The sequence below is a fragment of the Vulpes lagopus genome, chromosome 1 (genome assembly GCF_018345385.1).
Source record: "Vulpes lagopus strain Blue_001 chromosome 1, ASM1834538v1, whole genome shotgun sequence".
Lineage (NCBI taxonomy): Eukaryota > Metazoa > Chordata > Mammalia > Carnivora > Canidae > Vulpes > Vulpes lagopus.
In genome coordinates, this window is record NC_054824.1 from 38,088,705 (window position 1) to 38,110,165 (window position 21,461).

At 40.0% G+C, this 21,461-nt stretch overlaps 1 protein-coding gene and 1 long non-coding RNA gene across 5 annotated transcripts in view; one reads left to right on the plus strand and one right to left on the minus strand.

Annotated features, from left to right (window-relative positions):
* Window positions 1–6,862, minus strand: part of KCNQ5 (potassium voltage-gated channel subfamily Q member 5) — a 519,245-nt gene extending 512,383 nt beyond the window's left edge. For all 4 annotated transcript variants that reach the window (XM_041761784.1, XM_041761768.1, XM_041761774.1 and 1 more), the window contains exon 1: window positions 5,606–6,862. In XM_041761784.1, coding sequence (XP_041617718.1) covers window positions 5,606–6,012 — 407 coding nt within the window. In that variant the 5' untranslated portion in view covers window positions 6,013–6,862. The remainder of the gene's footprint in view (window positions 1–5,605) is intronic.
* LOC121494839 overlaps window positions 6,761–21,461 on the plus strand; it is a 57,471-nt gene continuing 42,770 nt past the window's right edge. Inside the window, exons 1-2 of the long non-coding RNA XR_005988881.1 lie at window positions 6,761–6,889; window positions 7,609–7,692. This is a non-coding gene — a long non-coding RNA (uncharacterized LOC121494839). The remainder of the gene's footprint in view (window positions 6,890–7,608; window positions 7,693–21,461) is intronic.

Below are 21,461 nucleotides of genomic sequence, written 5' to 3' on the forward strand. Positions count from 1 at the left end.
ACAGATCATTAAACTTAACTATGAACTGTGGCTATTCAAACAATTGGACTTTAAGTAGTTTCACACCACTGGGCTAGGATAAAAGATGCTCTGCTGGCATTTTCATCTGCCAAAATAGCCATTTGCAATTAAAAATTAAAACTGGCACCATTTCTTTGCAAGCAATTATCAAAAGGCTGCTGGCAATCTTCCTTGTTTATAGTGTTTCTTATATCGAGACTTCATTCCATTTTGAAATATTCTTTTCTTAGATTTTATTTCTTTTAGGCCATAATATTCCCAATACTAATATTTTAACACTTTCAACATTTCTAATTGTAATATGATCCTCCAATACTGCAGCACTGTTTAAGTTTCTGAAAACAGACTGATTTGAGGAATATCTGTAGCATTTTGTATTACCATATTCACAGTATAACTGGGATAAGACCTCTTTACATTTAAGGGAAGTGATTTTTAAGGAATGCAGGAGTAAAAATAGCATCAATTTCTATGGACATAACCTTAATTCCAAATAGAATATATATATATATATATATATATATATATATATATATATATATATATATATATATAAAGTCATTCATTGGGTTTAATTGAGTCCTGATGCAAGGAGTTACCAATAGTGTAAAATCTCCTTTTCCTCAGGAAACCAGTGGTATATTTTGGAGATTAGGGGTAACAGTAAGAGAATCAATCTGTATGTATGAGCATCTTCAATGTGGCAGACACTGTTCCGGGTACTGGTGTTATGGCAGAGGACAAGATGGAAAGAGTCTCTGCATTTAAGGAATTGGGTAGACAGGAAACAAACTATTCCTCCTCCAAGCTTAGGAGGGATGTGTTCTGTTAATTCTCTGGAAAGATCACTTTGGTTACCACATGACACACAGGCCCCACCAGGAGTTAGAAGTAAAGTTAAAGTGACCATTTAGGAGGTGATCCTTCAGCTCAAAAATGAGGAAGGGAAATGATAAAAAGATCAGATCCATTCTCCTTACAAATACACCCTCTCTTTATGGTAGAATGTTAGACTATCTGTAGTATCCTCCACCATCTTGGCTGGATCACAGACATTGAACACTGATGTGCCCATTTCACAGATAAAGATTTGGAGACCAGGGGCAGCCTGGGTGGCTCAGCGGTTTAGCGCTGCCTTCCGCCCAGGGCATGATCGTGGAGTCCCGGGATCGAGTCCCACGTCGGGCTCCCTTCATGGAGCCTGCTTCTCTTCTGCCTGTGTCTCTGCCTCTCTCTCTCTCTCTCTCTCTGTCTCTCATAAATAAATAAATAAAATATTTTAAAAAATATTTTGAGACCCAAAAGAGTGAAATGGCTTACTCCAAGTCCAAAGATAACTAGTAGGAAAGCTGGAAGTGAAGTAATGGTCCCCTACTTCTAGCTCCCATGCCTTTCTCCTCAAAATGTATCATCAGTATCTTCTAAAAAAATAAAAAAAATATTTAGTGGTTCCATCAGCCTTAGTTCACTCGGAAACTCCTCTCTGAAAGGCTTCTAAGAAAATTTATTTACTTATTAAGCAAGCATTTATTGAGGGTCTACTAGATACAAGGCATCATGCTAGGTGATTGGGATTCAGGGATAAGTAGGAGGTTTTCTGTGTGGGAAGTTTGCCCTCCTGTGGGAGAGCCAGACCAAGTAGCTCACAGTGAAAACAGTGGGGCAAGCACCATTATAATGACATCCTGACATGCCATGGAACCTAAGACAGGAGGCATCTAAATTATTCTGACAGTGATCTAAGAGGAAGCGATCCTTAAATTGTGTTTTGAAGGAATAGTGGGAATGGACCAGAGTGCATGGAGTGGCAAGAACTAAAGGAAATGGCATGAGTGAAAGCACAGACACAGGATGGAGTAACTGGAGCTCAGCATGTACCTGAAAGGTGAAGAAAGAAATATGGACAGAAGCTATGTCATAAAGTGTCTTGTGTACTGTTCCAAGAAATTTGGTTAACTTACACCCTTGTCTCCACTTTCCCAACTCTTGACTATCCTCAATCCATTTAATTCACATTTACGACCCTCACCACAAAGATTATAGGCAAGGGGATGATTCATTAAGATTTACATTTTAGGAAAAACACTATGGTGCCAGGGTGGAAAGCTGGAAGGCTGAGAACAGAAGCTGGATGATTAAGCAGGAGAATATTACAAATAATCCAATGGAGCGATACTGAGAAACAGAGAGGGATAGTAGCAACAGCAAAGGAGAGAAAGGAATAGATATGAAAAATATTTATAAAGTGTATACACAGAATTTAATGATCCTTTGGAAAGCCAGCAGGAGCAAGTATGATAAAAATAAAGGCATTGAGAATGACTTGCAAGTTCTTAGCTTGGGTGACTGGACTATTTCTTCTAGTTTAAAATATCTATAAATTATGATTCATGGCATTACAACAGGCAAAGATATACTGGACAAAGTGAGGAGCTACATATATCTGCCACCCTGTTTCCTCTGCCAGAGCCACATTTGTTGCATCAATGCAAATTTATATATGAAGCCCCATCATGTGTTCTACTACCACCATTATTCTTCTAAACTTTTCTTAAAAAGAAGACGAATTTAAAAGGGATGAATGACATTCAAAGGAATATATCACCTCACATTTGAATAGCTCATCTATTAAACTGAAGAACAGCTAAAGACAGAAAAGTAGGAATCACAGCTGTCTGGTAAATCCTAAGGAATAGTAAGGGAACAGACTCTCCTAATCCCCTCTAATTTACAAAGATTGGAAGAAAGTATTTGAAGTAGGTCATCTCTTATTCTTGACAGACATCTCATCAGTAGATTAGAATGTATACACTTGAAAATACATTTTACACTATTAATATACCATTATATTAATGATTTTCACATATTTAGTAGAAACTTTTCTTTACCTGAAACATAACTTTAAACATACTTTTCTTGCTTCTTGGCAGTGAAAACACTGGACAACCATGTAAATCCATCCCTGAAATACCTCATTAATCACAGTGCACTTGCTCTTGGCAAGAATCCTAATGTGCTACAAAAATTGTTATTAAAGTAAGATTTAGGGATTCCCAGGCTGGCAGGGAATTAGTTAGTTACACTGCTTTAGAAATTGTTTTCATAGAATTTCTTTTATTATCAATGGTCTTGTTAGACTTACAGTTCAAAGTAGCTTTCCTTTATTGACTTAATGTGTAAAGTCTAGCTTTCTAAATAAACTATAAGCAGCAATTGCAAAGATGGCTTGTCCCTCAGGGTGGGCTATAGTTGTGCAGAATCCTCCCAAAAGATGATGCTGTCCAATCCCTCTTCCTGCTAATGTGGATCTAGCACCCCTATCTAATTGCTCAAGCATTGCAATTTCAGGCTCCAGAAATGTATAAAGCAAAACTTTGTATCAGCACATGGTATTGATAAGTATATATCACATTGATAGGCTGATAGATTCTGGTGAGCAGAGAATTATCCAAACTTGAGTCCCTTGAAAAATAATGTGTTACAAATTTTAAATTCTGTAAGGCCATAAAAATCTGTTAAACACTAACATATTGAAAAGAAATGTTGTATTACATTTCAATAAGTCTTCATTCATGTTCAAGGGCAAAACTTGGGAGATGCAAAGCATAAGCATCAGCCAAAGTTGTCTCTCTCTCTCTAAATATAGAGTGCATAATTTACCAAAAATTAAAACTCACAAATGGCATCATATTATAAATTCAGATCTACAAATATTCTGAGCATATTCTTGTAAGAAATAGTCATTTTCCTTACAGTATATATTTTGCTGCCAAATTCAGCATAGATCATTATTGCTAAATGTTTTAGTAGATCCTGACAGGTTAAAATAATTGATCAGACTCAATAGGTAACAGGATTAATTACATATCAACTCAGAAAGGACAAACATGAAAAGAATCTGTAGTATTTCTCTATGTCTATCATTTATTACAGTAATCACATCTAAATCGATGTGAATCTTACATTAAGTGAATAGTAAAAGTTATACCTTTTGATGTAATAATGATGCTACACAACGTTCTCCTTATATACACTGTAGGATGGAAAGTTGGCTGGAATATTCTACCTAATGCTACATATTCACATCAATCTGAGACTGTAAAATTTTCCAGACACCAGAGCCCACGGATTGTAGACTCCACCAATTTCCTGACTCCTACATGGTCAGATTCCAGGTTTACCTATTTACAAAACCAGCCCCTTCTTCGATGTTATTTCAAAAATTGCTTCTAGTGTTGTCGCCAATCCTCCATCCCAGGTGAGAGCTATGTTTGGATGACATGCCTCATTTCTAAAAGAAACCTAGTTCGTGTGTTCAAAACCTATTAATTTACTAGGAAACAAGAAATGGAACAGTGAGTGCCTGCAACTTTCTCTACAGGTCTCCCTCAGGCTGATGTCTTTATATTGAACTGTAACATAAAGAAGCATGAAAAAGAAAACTAAGAAAAGATTTGCAAAAATAAGAAAAAAAAATAAGAGTCCAATGCCACAAAAATTACCTTAAAACGTGCAGATAAACCTAAGTCTAACAGGAGACTGAATGAATGGACCTTGTGGGAAAAACAGTAGTAAACTTTAAAGCCACTGAAAGGTTTTAAATGCCTAAGGGAAAAATAAACATTTGCTTCCAATCATTTTCTCATTAAGCATTCTCTGCTAGATGGTGAAGGCTTACACACACACACACACACACACACACACACACACACACACTTTGACTCAGCAGCACAAATGCCTACTTAACCCACTGCCTGATCCCCGTCCCAGGTGGCCCGTTTGCGCGTTTGCTATTGCACTCTGGTCCTGGTCGGGGTTCCTGAGCCCCCCGGGCTCACCACTGGCTTCTGCCCCCGCGCAGGAGCATCACCTCGCCCCGCCCAGCTCGCCTTTTCGAGACCCTGGCCACCTCTGTGGCAGGAAGGGCTACACGCACTGACAGATTTTCCGTTAGTGGTGGAGGTGGTGGCGAGGCGTGTTTCCGGGCGCACTTAAAACCTAGCTGTTCTCCCCACCAAGTAACAGCTTCCCCAGCTCCGCCCCGGGGCTGAGGACCTGGCCCTCCGTTTCTCCTCTCACCACCCAGTCCGACCCTGCCATCCCCTCCTAACCTCTCCAATACACTCTCACAAGCCTCACACCGGCGCACGTCTTCCCCACGCCTTTCCCAGCTCCCGGGCGCCCCTCGCGGTTGAAATAGACGTGTCTGGGGACCTAATAGCTCCCAATTATCCGCGCAGCCTAAGTCCCAGGTCAGCCGGCCTCTCGCCTTCGGTGCCTAAAACCGCGGGGGCAGCTCATTGGGTGTGTTCCGGGAGACGCTGCAGTCTGTAGGGGTGGAGGAGGTGGGGCTGAGGGAGGTGGAAGGCTCTAGGAGGAAGACCATAAACACGTGCAAAGAAATAAAAGCCACCACGTGTGCGCGCGAGTGTGTGTGAGAGTGTGTGTGTGTGTGCGTGTGTGTGTGTGTGTGCACGCGCGCGCCGGCCCAGGGCGTGGACGCGGAGCGCGTCCCAGGGGGCCAGGCATACAGACCCCCCAGAGCGGGCGTGGCGGGGGGCGCGCGGGGGACGCGGGTACTCACACGAAAGCGTGGTAGATGAACGCCCAGCCGCGGGGTCTCTCCAGCACGTTGTACAGATAGTTCTGCACCCGCCGGTACTTGACGTTGCGCCGGCAGCTCTGGCTACTGGTGTACGAGAGCGGCTTCCCCAGTAGGCTCATCCGGGCCCCCTGCTTGCCCCGGCGGCTCTCCCTCAGGCCGCCGCCGCCGCCGCCGCCGAGCGCGGCCGCGCGGGTGCCCAGCAGCAGCAGGCCGTCGCCCCTGGCGGCGGCCGAGTTCAGCAGCACCCTGCCCCGGCCCGACTCCACATCCTTCATGCCGCTGCCCAGGCGCCCCCCGCCCGCCGCCGCCGCCGCCGCCGCCGCGCCGCTCTTCACCCACAGCCCGGCGGCGCCGCCCTCCTCTCCTCCCGCGTGGTGGCGGGGCATGGCATCACCACGGGCACCGCGAGGGGGGCGCCAGCGCCTGTGGCGGGGGCAGCGGCCTCATGCGCGCGGGCGGGTTTCGAGGAGGAAGCCGCGGCCGACGGAGCGCCCGCCGGCCAGCGACCTCCGAGCCAGGGGCGGGGAAGCAAGCAGCCAGCGAACCGCCCGGGCTTCGGGGTGGGGGCGGAGAGGGGTGTGCGAAGGAGGCCCGATTTCTAGCAGTCTTAGCTTCAAATTCGAAATCAGGACCTGTTTGGGGGCGTCACTCTGAGAGGGTTTCTCCGGCTCTCCCTTATTCCGGTAGCTCTCCCTCCCTCCTCCCTCCCTCGCAAATGCCCCCAGGGCTGGACGGGCAGAGTGCGGGGCGCTCCGAGGCGCGCTCCCACGCGCGCACACCCAGCCCCCAGGCCCCCCCTTTCTTCTCGCACTCGCTTCCCCACGCCCAGACTGCGTTCGTCTCCTCCCCCGGAGGGGCCGGGGCTCGGAAGCCCCTCTCCGAGGCGCGACTTGGGTTTAGTTCCCTCAGGGGCTGAGGAGCTGTCCGTGAGGTACGTCGGCCTCGTGCCCTGAGGAGAAACTGGAGACGCCGGTCTCCGCTCTCTCCCGCCGCTAGGATGCCGCGCCGGGTCCTGCCAGCCTTTGCGCGAGGAGTGTGAGCGGGAACGGCCCCGACCTGCCCCTCAGGTACCAGCTGGTCCCCCCGGGCGCGTGGGGCGACCCCCCCGGCAGCGGCGGGCGGCTTCCCGCACGGCTGCGGGATCCCTGCCTAGTCAGTGTGCAGACTCGCAGGACACGACTCCCAGGCCGGAGAGGCGGGGGTCAGGCATGTCCCCACGGCTCGCTCCAGCGTTCGGGCAGCGACTTCCCATCCCCGCATCAGGTAGCAAGCTCTGGAGTAACTTGACGTCCTTCCTAGCCCTGCGGCGGGGGTGGGGTGGGGGTGGGGGGGTGGAGTGTGGGGAGGGCATAAAAACTACACAGTGTCTCCTCGGCGGTTAACGAGTTGCCCCGGGGCTCCGCCTGACAGCGGCGCGAAGCCTGGGAGAGCGAACTGGGTTCCCTTAGTCAATAAATTTCCATTTAAGTCCGAAAAAGTCATAAAACTGTTAAGCGTCGGCAATGGCAGCGGCGGCCCGGGCGTCTGAGAGAAAAAGCCCGGGCGTCAGGCGGGGAGCCCGGGACAGCAGCTTCTCAGGGTCGTCACCCCACCCCTGTAGGCTGTACCTTACGCGGTGAGAGACGTGTGGCGAGCTAGGACTGGCTGAGTCTCCCGCCACCTCTGACACTGGCGACCCAAAGCGTGCGCGCCCTTGGCGACGACGGAGGCCACGGTGCCTCGGGCTTCGGCCTCTGGCCTTCAGCAGCACTGCATTGTGAAGCATAAGCCGTTAAACCTCACAGCCCATGTGGGGACACTGAACCGAAGCCAGGCTTGGGAACCTCTTCCAATAGAGTGGATTCCCCCCTCCCCCCCACTCCACCAAAATACGAAAGAAAACCACCACCAAATTAAACTGAGGGAAGAACTAAGGTTCCACCGCAGAGCCCGAGCAGATGAGCTCCAGGTAGTGAGTGATTCCGTTTGCCTTTTCCTTCTAGAAGCCTGAAACCGAGGCAACACTAAAGCAAAAGTCTGATTTCAGCCGTCTCCGCCCCTCAGAGATTCTCTTTCAACTCCCTCCAGTAAGTACACACACCCACGCCTGAGGCAGCTCCTTTCTGCCTCTGGCAGTAGCTCCACTTAAATGCTTTACTTTTACTTTCTTTTGCTTTGTATTGTTAAGCTCTCATTTGCGTGAAGCCCTCTCGGCTCTGGGTCACCCGTAGTACCCTGCTTCCCTCCCTTCCTTTTCCCCAAGCCTCTCCTCTTCGGGCAATAGCTCTGAGCCGCTTGGTGCAGCTGGCAGCGGGGCCACGTGACTGTGTGCCAAGCGCGAATACCCAGAGTCACTCTCTCTTTCTCCTAATACACTTCACACCCCCGCACTGTGGAGGTGCGAGAGATTGCTCCGTGCCCTGCTATTCGAGGCAGATGCAGAGAGCGCCTTGGAGCAAGCTCTCCAATCCTAGAACAGCACGATACCCCAGCTGAGGGTGTGTGTGGGGGGGGTGGGGGGTGGGGGGGGGGGAGTTTGCTGTTGCTATATTTAGACTCCCCGCGGAGTTTCTGTGCAGGGACTTTCAGGGTGAAAGATCTAGAGACTTAAAATGACTTGTGTGCAGGCTCTAAACTTAAATATCTTGGCTGTTCTGCAGGCAACAAAATGAAAACCATTTCCTCTTAACCGAGTGGTTTTCCTTCTTGCAGACTTTGACCACCACCACTGAGTAGGTCAGGGTCACTTCCATCTTACTGGTGCGGCTGGTCCCAGAGTGCAGGCAGGACATTTTAGGAAGGCCAACGCAGACATGGTTCTCCGAAAGAGAACCTGCTACTTAATTTCCCAGTGACATTTTCCTGGAAGTACAGCAATAATATCATCAGAGAAACAGTGATGTTGATTAAGCAAATGCCATGAAACTTTAAAAAAAAATCATATCTGGGGACTCCTGGGTAGCTCAGTGGTTAAGCGTCTGCCTTAGCCCAGGGCATGATCCTGGAGTCTCAGTATGGGGTCCCACATCGGGCTCCCTGCATGGAGACTGCTTCTCTCTCTGCCTGTGACTCTGCCTCTCTTTCTCTGTCTCAAATAAATAAATAAAATCTTTTAAAAAATCAGATCTGATGATCAATAGCTGTTTAGAGCTGGTGTCTTAGTGGTTTACAGCTTTGGGATCTTCTGGGGTCACCTCCATTTAGAGAGCTAGTCCAGGAAAAAGACCTGCCCCATGATTCATAGCAGGTTAGTATGATGGTTGCTGAGAACTCAGAAATCTCACCACCCAGTTCAGTATCTAGTCAAGTGGTCGGTCTTCATCTCCAACTGAGTATGTACATAAGAGCGCATGGTTTTATTTCAATGTGTCTGAAACCACCATTCAGAAAGAGGCATTTAGGTGCAAGCCCTAATCATTCTGCCTTAGCATACTTGGAAGGAAAAGCCAAGTGAGGCTGCATGGCCTCTTCTACCAGATTCTCTCTGCATGTACCTTGCTTTCTTTACTACCTGCTAACTTCTCCAGAAGGCAGGAATTAACTGTGAGGAAAACAAAGTATTGTCATCAAGCTTTTTCTGTTGTTGTACCTTTGAATACAGATGTTGCTAGGAAACTGCCTTTTATTTTGGTGAAATATTAAAATCCAGAGATCAGAAGAGAGGATGGGATGTTGTGCAGAGTAAAACAATATAGGGTATATTCTGTGTATAAGAATTACATTAGAGCACTATAAAGAGATATAAAAGTCAAAAGACCACTACTTTTTCTTAGGCAAATGTTTATTGCTAGTGTAAAGTGTGAGTTGATTAGCTTTCCTATCCTTTGGAGATGAGTTTGCTTTTAACCATTCATTCTCTACATGTTGTAAGATTCCTGCCTGAAATTTGTGACCTTGGAAACTCATGTTCTCTGAAGTCTACATGGAGATTGTTTCAACTAAAAATAGTTACCAGAAATATTTTATTTCAGTGTGTTTTCTATCCCATTATATTTTTCTTCTGAAGGGTACTCTAAAATAATAGTATTGAAAATTCCATACAAGAGCTGGGAGATAGATGCCTAGGAAAGACTTTTCAGGCAGAACAACTAGATCTGAGCTGGTTTCACAAAATATCAGTGATTCCATTACTCTTCCCCCTTTCATTTTTCTTTATGACTTTCCATCTTCCCATTAGCTTCAGCCTTACTCCCCTCTACATACCTTCCCATCAAGTTATGTTCATGGTTCATATTAGCTAGTGAGTGATACAAATGCCACTTTTTAGTGATGTGGATATACTTTGATCGAGTGTGAGATTCCTGGGTCAACCAGAGTAGTAATGATAAGTAGAATCCTCAAACCTTAGAGCAAAAGGCAATTTACTGATGAAGAAATGGAAACCCATTTTTTGGGCAGCTGTTCAGTGACTTGCTCAGGCTTAGCTATTTGTCTTAGAGGCCTAGATGTACAAGTGAAATATACAAGTGAAATATCTTGAATAGAATGCCCTTTCAGCTCTACCAACATTTTCTTTAACTTTTATTGCCCTTTTATCAGATCATAACCAAACCAATAAGCGTAGCTACTATAATTACATTTGTTAGGTATCTTATAACCACTGGTTACCTCCTCTTATTATTTTTAACACATTAGTATTATGTACCACCGCACCATTTTTAGTCAATCAAGAATTCTTATCTGTAAGAGGTATGACATTAAGCTTCTCAAAACGTTTCTTGAAAAAGCAGAAATTAATCAAAGAATCAGAGATCATCTGGAGCCTGCCAGAATACATGAAGATTCTAATACAGTAGGGAGGGATCCTAGCTCTGCCCCACACAATGAATGGAGACATGGCCCTTTCAGAAAGCCTCTGCCCCAGGGATGCAGAAAAAGGGTATAGGTGGAGTGTATGTGGGTGTGAAGAGAGGCTGGTAGGGGAATAGACAAAGAGTAGAGGAAAGGCTCAAAAGGTCCATCCGTTTTCATTATAGCAACTAATCAAAATTTATTTTCCTTGGAATTACTAAATTAATGTGCTAAAAACCATTGTCAAAGAAAATGATATTTAGCATGTATTACTGGGCACTGTGATTTGTAAGAATTATTTTATTTGATTCTGACAATAGCCTCACAAGTAGGCACTGCAATCATCGCCAATTTATAGGGGAAGAAACTGAGGTGTGGATAACTTAATAATTTTTATAACTAATAGTAGTTGAGCCAGGACTCAAATTTATGAGTATTTAATACAAAAATAAAATAAAACCCACTGAAACAAAAACAGAAAGCTAGATCTTATTCTAGCTTTAATACAAAGCTTAGCCTATTAATGTGTGTGATAATTTTGATGGTTTCTCTTTCCAAAAGAAAAGTATTGGGAAGTATCTATTACTTATTTTGAAACAGGATTTGGGGTTTTATTCTAAACATACAAATAGCCGCAGTATTCTTCTTTACTATACCTGCAGAAGGAAGAATACTTTCATAGATACTTTTTTTCTACTGAAAATTTTAAAACAGTTCCACATCTTGTAGTATCAGCTTCTTGAAATTGTATTTACATTGTGATCTTTCACTTTTATTCATAAAACTCTGCTGTATATGTCTGAGTGATACAAGTGCCTGATTTCATTTTTTTCTGAAACATTAGTATGGCAGCAATACTCTTTTTCTTTCAGCCACCGACTTAGCCTCTTTTTTCTGAAAGTAAATTGAATATAGCTATTTGATCTTTTAAATATATGGATATATATATTTAGAAACTGTTAAGAGACTGATGCAGAAGGAAAACAACTTTGAGCTAGTGTACTGGAAAATTCTGTTATAATTCTGTGCCCCCTAGTGGTACTCACGTTTTACCAAAACTTTTTTCAAAGAGAAATTAAGAAGGTAACCTTTATTAAGCTCCCAAAACTTATTACTCATTTTTTCAACAAGCAATCATTAATTTCAGGTGCTGTGCTAGCTGGAGTGGGTACAGAGATGAAAAACAGTCCTGAATCCTATGACATTCATCATCTAGTCAGGGAGATGGATAAATGGGCAAGTAACTATAACATGGTGATGAATTCACAGAGGAACATCCTTTACAAAGGATGTTATGTGAAACTACAGAAGGTTTCCTGAAGAATGCAATAGCTGATCAAAGTCTTAAGGAGTACCTGCACCTTGGTGAGACATGAAAGTACAAAAGTAAGGCAATAAGGAACTATATATAAACATACATGTATACATTACATATATATGCGTGTGTGTGTGTGTGTGTGTGTGTGTGTGTGTAATGGTTGAAAGTTATAGGTTGGGATCGATTACCTGGAAAAACAAAGATTGGCTTAAATGGAAGAGGCCTGAAGGCCCAATGCTGTGAGCATGAGCATTTAGGGCAGTTTGGGTATGGATAAAGGAAGAAGAGAGAAGATAGAAACAGAAAAAAACAGAGTGACCGCAGATTATCCATGCTACCATAGCCAAAAAGGAAGCTTTAACAGAGAAATGTTGGAAAGAGATCAAATGGGACAAGGATTTTGGATTTGGCAATAAGGAACTCATTTGAAGAAGTACTTGTTTCTGTTTTTTGTTTCCTTGCAGAACTGTAGAAATAGGAATTGGGTCAGAGTGGGCAAAGAAAGAATTCGGAGATGAGGGAGTGGAGATAATGGTTCTGAGGGGTAAGAAAGAGGCAGCAGCAAACAGAGGATTTGGGTTTGAGGGAGCTTCTAAACAAAACACAATGTCAACTCATGTAAGACTTGAATGGCCATCATGCCACTCCCACGGGTCCAAATGGCTGAGTCTGAACTTTGATGGGACGACTGAGCTGCAATTTTGACTGGCAATATTTCACTGCCAATTGTGAGGTCTGAGGCAACTTGGACAATTTCTATTGACTCTTACTACTTTTATAGCATTTTAAATAAAAACTATCATTTTTTATTTCTAACATTTACCAAAGAGGTCCAATTTAATAAATATGTATTTTTCATGTTTAGTTTTACTTGGAAGGAAGATGCATGTTGGATAAATAATATATTTTTGTTTGATTTTATCTATAAGGAAAGGTTGAGGAACTAACCAGATCATTTAAGAAAATCTATCTATTCCTTTATCCATCCATCTAGTTACATAATTATATATGTTTAAAGGCTGATATCTCTTAAATATTCAACACAGTTTTCTTCTTTTTTTTTTTTTTTTTTCAACACAGTTTTCAAACAGTGCCACTCAGAACTATAGGGGAACAACTGGAGACCTTCAGATAGGTCAGGAATTGGCAGGAGTGGAGCATCCAAGTTCCCAGCATTTTAACTAAGGTTTTGTTTCTCTCTATTATTATGAGACTTCTGAATATAATTATATTAAAAAGGCTGTTAAAATTATGTTTGAAAACTAATAACTTGAAGATTAGTCCTGTTTTCTGAGCTCTTAAGAGTAACAATACTTTATGCTTTTTGAGTCATGGCTACAAAATCATAAGACTTGTGGCTCACTTGGAGAAAAAGGAGAAGGCCAATGAAAGCCAGAGTTCACAGGCCTGAGGGTATAGTCATCCTGAGGTCTGCAGCTCTGTGGCTGGGATGCTCTGGATCATAGAAGGTTGAGATCAAAATGGTATAAAGAAACATTGGACCTAAAAAACAACAACAAAAAATTAGAGCTTGTGTAGAAATCTTGAAAGTAAAGACAGTTCGCATGAAAGATAGGTGTCCTGAAAAACAGGGGGAAAGTGGGATTGCAACTAAATTGCTTCCTTTTTTCATGTTTTGCTGCTATGGTATAAAATTTTGTTGAGATATGATATAAGGTCAATACAATAGAGGGAATGTTGCTTGTTTTCAAAGTTTTTGCTTTTGTTTTTTTTGTGTGTGTGTGTTATTTTGTATGTAAGACTGAAGCATATTGAGAAAAAGAGGAACAGAATTGAAAACTGTTTTAAGAAAGAAGATAGTTAATGATATGAATAGGAAGATTAAAAACAAGGAAGAAAAAGGGGGCAACAAGACCTGGTATTGTTTTGGGTGGTGAGAATCAAACATGGAAAAATAATTGCTAATAAGTGTGCTAATAAATTGCTAATAAATTGCTTTTTAAAAAAGATTTTTAAAATTTACTTATGAGAGACACACAGAGAGAGGCAGAGACACAGGCAGAGGGAGAAGCAGGCTCCCTGTGGGGAGCCCAATGGGGAACCCTGCGATCAGACCCTGAGCAGAAGGCAGACGCTCAACTGCTAGGCCACCCAGGCATTCCGGCTTTTATTTTTTAAAGATTTTATTTGTTTATTTGAAAGAGAGTGAAAGAGAGAGAGAGAGAGGGAAAGAGAGAGAGCACAATCAGAAGGAGAGACAGAGACTCAGACTCTTGGTTTAGCAGGGAGCCTGATGTGGGACTTGATCCTAGGACGTGGGATCATGACCTGAGCTGAAGGCAGATGCTTAACCAACTGAGCCACCCAGGTGCCCACTAATAAACTACTTTTTAAACTTCTCAGGGCTTACAGTCAGAAAAAAGCTTTTTTTTTTTTTTTTTTTTTTTTTTTTTTTTTAAGGGAGTGAGAGAGCACAAGGAAGGCAGAGGGAGAGGGAAAGAGAGAATACTAGGCAGGCTCCATGCTGAGCATAGAGCCCAACATGCGGCTCCATCTCATGACCCTGAGACCCTGACTTGAGCTGAAATCAAGAGTCAGATGCTTAACTAACTGAACCACCCAGGTACCCCCAGGAAAATTTTCTGAGGTGTTGGATCCTGGCTCCGGCTGAGTTCCTGAATTTCTCTGTCTTCATTTCTTTCACCTTTAAAGTAGGGATAATAACTGTTTCACAAGGCTTTGGTGATGATTAAATGGAATAGTTTACGTAATGGAATAGTTTACGTAAAGGCCTTAGCATTGTATTCAATAAATACTGACTACTGTTACTACTAACGTTCATGCACATCAAGATTTACCTTAGGTTCGATTTTTTATTTAGACTGCAATTTGAAAATAATAGCTGATTAATTTTCTGAAATATTAGCTTCTGTAATTTTTAACATTTAACTGAAATTCAGCAGGCACTTAAAAATTCTAGATATATGAACTTGGGATGTTCAAGGCAATCCCTGTAAGACTTCAAGCTGATTTTTCAGGAGAAGCTATGCAGGATAGAAGGGAGTGACATGATATATTCAAAGTGCTGAAAGAAAAAAATTCCAACCAAGAGTATTCTACCAGGGAAAATTATCATTCAGAATTGGAGAAGAGATAAAGAGTTTTCCTGACAAGCAAAAACTAAAGAGTTCATCACCATCAGCCTTACAAGAAATGTTAAAGGGACTCCTTTAAGCTGAAAAGAAAGGGTGCTAATTAGTAACAAAAAAACATATAAAATAATAAATCTCAGTGGAAAGATAAATATGTAGTAAAGGTACTGGATTAATCAATTATACAGCTACTATGAAGATTAAAAGACAAAAGTCTTAGAAGTAACTATGATTACAATAAGTAGTTAAGGCATCCACAAGATAAAGAGATAAAAAATACGATATCAAAAACATAAAATTTAAGAGGTGGAAAGTAAAAATGTTGAGCTTTAGAATGAGATCAAACTTAAGTGGTTATCAACATAAATTAGGTTATTATAAATATAAGTTTTTATGTGTAGACCTTATGGTAACCACAAAGAAAAAACCTATAGTAAAACCACTAAAGATAAGCAGAAAAGAATATAAGTACACCACTAAATAAAGTCACCAAACCAAAAGGAAAGAGCATAATATATAATAAAAAAAGAATAGAGAGGAATTACTGGGATGCCTGGTTGACTCAGCAGTTGAGCATCTGCCTTCGGCTCAGGGCATCATTCCAGAGTGCCATGATCGAATCCCACATCGGGTTCCCTGCATGGAGCCTGCTTCTCCCTCTACCTATGTCTCTGCCTCTCTCTGTGTGTGTCTCTCATAAATAAATAAATAAACAAATAAATAAAATCTTTAAAAAAAGAATAGAGAGGAATTACAAAAACAGCGAGTAAACAATTAACAAAATGGCAGTAAGTATATTTAAGTGTAAATGGACTAAATTCTCCAATTCAGACACAGAATAACTGAATGCTGTCTACAGCAGACTTACTTTAGATGTAAGGGCACATATAGACTGAAAGTGAAAGGATGGAAAAAGACATTCCATGCAAAAGGAAACAAACGAAAGTTGGAGTAGCTATAATTATATCAGACAAAATAGACTTTAAAACAAAAGCAGCAAAGAGGGACAAGGATGGGTATTACAAAATGATAAAAGGGTCATTCCAACAAGAGGACATAATTTTGTAAATATTTATGCACCCAACATAAGAATACTTAAATATATAAGAAAACATTAACAGAACTAAAGGGAGAAATATACAGCAATACAATAATACCTCATTTATAAGAAAACATTGGCCTTAAACAGCAGATGGACTTAAAAATATATACAGAACATTCCATTCAAAAGCAACAGAATAGGGATCCCTAGGGGGCTCAGTGGTTTAGCTCCTGCCTTCAGCCTAGGGCGTGCTCCTGGAGTCCCGGGATCGAGTCCCACATTGGGCTCCCTGCATGGAGCCTGCTTCTTCCTCTGCCTGTGTCTCTGCTTCTCTCTCTCTCTGTGTCTCTCATGAATAAATAAATAATCTTTAAAAGAAAAAAGCAACAGAACAAATATTCTTCTCAAGTTCACATGCAACATTTTCTAGGATAGATCATATGTTAGGCCACAAAACAAGTCTTAATAAATTTAAGAGAATTGAAATCATATCAAGCATCTTTTCCAACCACAATGGTATCAAACTAGAGATTAATAATGTGAAGAAAACTGGAAAATTCACAAATGTGTGAAGATTAAACAACATGCTACTGAATAAACAATCAAAGAAGAAATAAAAGAAATACAAAAATATCTTGAGACATATTAAAATGGAACTATAACACACCAAAATTTGTGGGATGCAGCAAAAGCAGTTATAAGAGGGAAGTTCATAATGATAAAAACCTACTTCGAAAACAAGACAAGTCTCAAATAAACAACCTAACTTCACTCCTCAAGGATCTAGAAAAAGAACAAAGCCCAAGTTACTAGAAGAAAGGAAATAACAAAGAGCAAGGCAGAAATAAATGAAATAGAGACTAAAAAGACAACAGAGAAGATCAATGAAACTAAAAGCTGGTTCTTTGAAAAGATAAAGTTGACAAGCTTTTAAGCTAGTTTCACCAGGAAAAAAAGAAAGAGGACTCAAATAAATAAAATGAGAAATGAAAGAGGAGATGTTACAATGAACACCACAGAAATACAAAGGATCATAATAGACTACTATGAATAATTACATGCCAACAAACTGAACAACCTAGAAAAAATGAATAAATTCCTAGAAACATACAATCTACTAAGCCTGAATCATGATAAACTAGAAAATCTGAACAGACTGATCAAGTGATCTAAAAGGGAGAATAAATCAGTAATCAAAAACTTCCCTGATACACAAATGTCCAGGACAGGATTTCTTCACTGGTGAATTCTAGTAAAATTTCAAAGAATTAATACCAATCCTTCTCAAACTCTTCCAAAAAATATAAAAGAAGGGAACTCTTCATTTTATAAGGCCAGCATTACTCTGATACCAACACTACACAAGGATGACACTAGAAAATTACAGGCCAATATCCCTGATGAACATAGATGAAAAAAGATTCTCAACAAAATATTAGCAAGCCAAATTCAACAATACATTAAAAATATCAAATACCAAGATCAAGTGGTGTTTGATCCACAGATGCAAGGATGGCTTAACATCTGCAAATCAATCAATGTGAAAAACCACAGTAACAAAACGAAGGACAAAAGGACTAAATAGATGCAGAAAACATAGGTTTTTATTTCAAGGTGAGATTTGTTACAGTTTATAAAAGATATTTTCCTATTTAGACCTCAGGGTTACATGTGACTCCCAGCAGCTTCAAATTTCTCTATCCAGAACATCCAGAAGGTTAATAATCTTTAAGTTAAATATGATACCTTATTCAGCAGAAAGAATGTGTCTGTTCCTTACAACTTCTAACAATTTCTGTAATATTTTAAAAATATAGAAAGAATAATGTAAAAATATGGGGGAGGGGATTGTGGCTACAGGATTAAACATCACTTGTGAAATCAACATTCTTGTGGTACAACGGTGTGGTATTGGAATAAACCAAAGTGTGTATTAATGAGAAAATGAGAAAAAAAAAAAACAAACAAAAAAAACACAAAATTCAATATCCATTTAAAATAAAAAACTCTCAAAAAAAGTGGGTACAGAGGAACTGTTACTCAACATGATAAAGGCCATATCTGACAAGCCCACAGCTTACATCATACTCAATTGTGAAAAGCTGAAAGCCTTTCTTATAAGATCAGGAACAAGACAATGATGTCTATTCTAACCGTTTTTATTCGACATAGTATTAATTTGGAAAGAAAAACAAATAAGCATCCAAATTGAAAAGGGGATAAGTTAAACACTATTTGCAGATGTCATGATCTTAGAAAACCCTAAATACTCCATCAAAAACTGTTAGAACTGATTAATAAACAAATTCAGTTAAGTTGCAGGATACAGAATCAATACACAAAAATATGTTGCTTCTATATACCAATAGATTATAAGAAAGAATAATAAACAATTATTATTTACAATCCCATTTACAATTACAAATAATAAAATAGCTAAAAATAAAATTAACCAAGGAGGTAAAAGACCTGTATATTGAAAACAGATATTAATGAAAGAAGTTGAAGAAGACACAAATAAGTGGAAAAATATTCTACATTCATGGATTAAAGAATCAATATTAAAATGCCCATACTACCCTAAATAATCTATAGGCCCATTGGAGTCCCCATCAAAATTCCAATGCCACTTTTCAAAGAAATAGAATAAATAATCCTAAAATGTGTGTGGAACCATAGAAAATCCTGAACAGCCAAAGCAATCTTTTAAAAAAAATGTTTAAATTTAAATTTGATTAATTGACATATAATGTATTTTTAGTTTCAGAGGTAGAGGTCAGTGATTCAGCCATAAAAAATAAATTTTGTCATGTGTGACAACATGGATGAATTTGATAAGCGTTATGCTAATTGAAATATGTTAGAGAAAGACAATAACCACATGATCGCTCTTACATGTGGAATCTAAAAGAAGAAAACAAATTTATAGCTGCAGAGAACAGATTGGTGGCTTCCAGAAGCACAGGGGTTGGGAGTAGGAGAAATGGATGAAAAGAGTCAAAAGGTTAAAAAAAGGAGAGAAAAGAAAAAAAAATAAAGCCATCTTCCTGATTTAAAAATATATACATATATTTGTTCTATTATCCAAGGTCAATTTTTAAAAAAATTTTTAAAAAGAAATATGAACTTGTAAAAAAATATATATGGTTTTAATAGGTAGACCTTAAGAAAACCCAGAAATAACACTTCAAGAAATTTTGCAGATGATAGCTTTCAGGGGAACTATTTGTGGAACAATTGAAAGCAACCGTATCTGATACTATACCAGGCTATGCATTCATTTGTTATTTAATAATACTTTATTAAAGGTTATAGATATAATTAAATTAAAGAAACCTTAACATATATATTGCTAGATACTATTGTACTTCTAACAGCAATATTCAAGTGCTAATGGGTTTTTAATTCTTTGACTCTAAAATATATGTTATATTTTAGATGTTTGATGATAGGTGTTGAATTCATCATCTTAGAATACCTATGAATTTATCATTCTGAAGTTTGGATGACAGAAGTTTCAGAATTTGGTTAAAGCCTTAGAATAAGTCTGAAAAGCATATCTATAATTTTGCATATAACCTCTAGGGTTCATAGAAACTCTGAAACAATTTATAAAATCTGAAGTTTATGAATCCCAGAATTTGGATCCTTGGACTGTATTCTTAAAGGAATGAATTTTACAAGGATTCTCTGGAATGTACTGGACATATGGGAATATTTGGAGAAGCAGAAACTTCCTTGATCTCCCTGGAATAGCCCATGCTGTTTCTCAAGCTGAAGTTATGAATACCCTGATGACATTTATCGAGACAGGAAGACCTATGGTCACCATAAAGCCATTGAATTGGCAAAACTGATATTCTGGATCACTGCCTAACCAGAGATGCTGTTAACTATCCTACAATGCACAGATAGTTCCAACAGAGTTAACCTACCCCAAATCCCAAGGTTGAGAAAACCTGCTTTTGACATACTTTTAAAGCCAGTCTTTGAAGACGTTGAGCTGGGGTCTTTTGCTCAACGTATTGGTGTATTTTTTTGGTAATATACACTGGTATATATACCATTTGCTTCTATATTTAGAATTTTAGGTTTTTGTATATGCCTGGAGAAATGATGCTAGTTATTCCTAAGAAAAATATTTTCCCATTTTAAAGTAAAATCTTTAAATGTATGTAATACCAAGGAATGTCAACAAGTAAGTATGGCTATCTCAGCAATATTCTAAAAGGTTAAAGCAGCATTAGAATTTATTTATACCTAAAAATTAACATATTTTCCTGCTTCTACCACAGGACCCACATGAAAGAGGTAGTAAAAGAGAGAATAAATGAATCCCCAGTTGATACAGTTTTGAGGGTTCTTTGTGACATTTTCTCTTGACTGTATTAGAATACAGATCCTTTAAATAACAATGTAGATTCATTCAAGCTTTATCTAATTCCAAATAAGTTTCTACAAGAACTCCAAATTTCTTACTTCATTTGGGACACTGAAATGCTTGTTTGTATCCATTATTTCATAGAAACATAAACTGCAAGCAAGTGTAATTTCAAAAATAAACACAAAAACAAAAAGAAAGAAAGACTTAACAGGGGGTTTGTTTGATAACATCATATGTTCTTTGCCTTCTGAGATAGGTTACAAGAAACTGAATTTTATTTCATCTCATTTCCGGGAAAAGGAAAACTCACTGCATGGTGCTGTCAGGGGTCACAGACTCTAGGTAGAACAAATTCTCGAGGGGTTCCCATGGATTCAAATGCAAGTTAAACTGAAACAACACAAATCAACAATGTAGGTGTTCAAAAATGTTAGTTAAAGAAACACAAAAATTTTAATATTATCCTCAGTCATAGGCATTACATGTAATTCAGATAGTAATTGACTTTTCAATGAACAGTAGAAAGTTGATATTTTTACACACACATACACACACACAACCTGAAGTAATAAAGGAACACAGTATTGGTATTCTGTTTCTGTCATTGTGGTTCCAGCATCCCTTACAAGCCAAAAACTAATGAAAATGAGAATTCTGACAGGTAAGTGGAGCTATCACCCTAAAAATAATTGCCAAATTCAAGCGAACTTGAGATTCAATTTTCATAGAGTGTTGGTGTTGAGGATAGACAATGGCAGGAGGCAAAACTACTCAAGGTAGGAGATTTAATAGATGATTCTCCCAGCATAGAATCTCAATGGACTAAATCTCCAATTAAAAGACTAACAGGAAGAAGACAAAAATAAAAATTACCTTTCTTTAAAGGGAATATAAGGGAAGGGAGAAGAAATGTGTGGGAAATATCAGAAAGGGAGACAGAACATAAAGACTCCTAACTCTGGGAAATGAACTAGGGGTGGTGGAAGGGGAGGAGGGTGGGGGGTGGGGGTGAATGGGTGACGGGCGCTGAGGAGGGCACTTGACGGGATGAGCACTGGGTGTTATTCTGTATGTTGGTAAATTGAACACCAATAAAAAATAAATTTATTTAAAAAAACTTGGCAATGGGTTTATAAAGGAAGCTTTCCCAATGATTTTAACAAATGAGTTCAGAAGCATTTGCAAACTAAGTCATATCAGGGTAATTT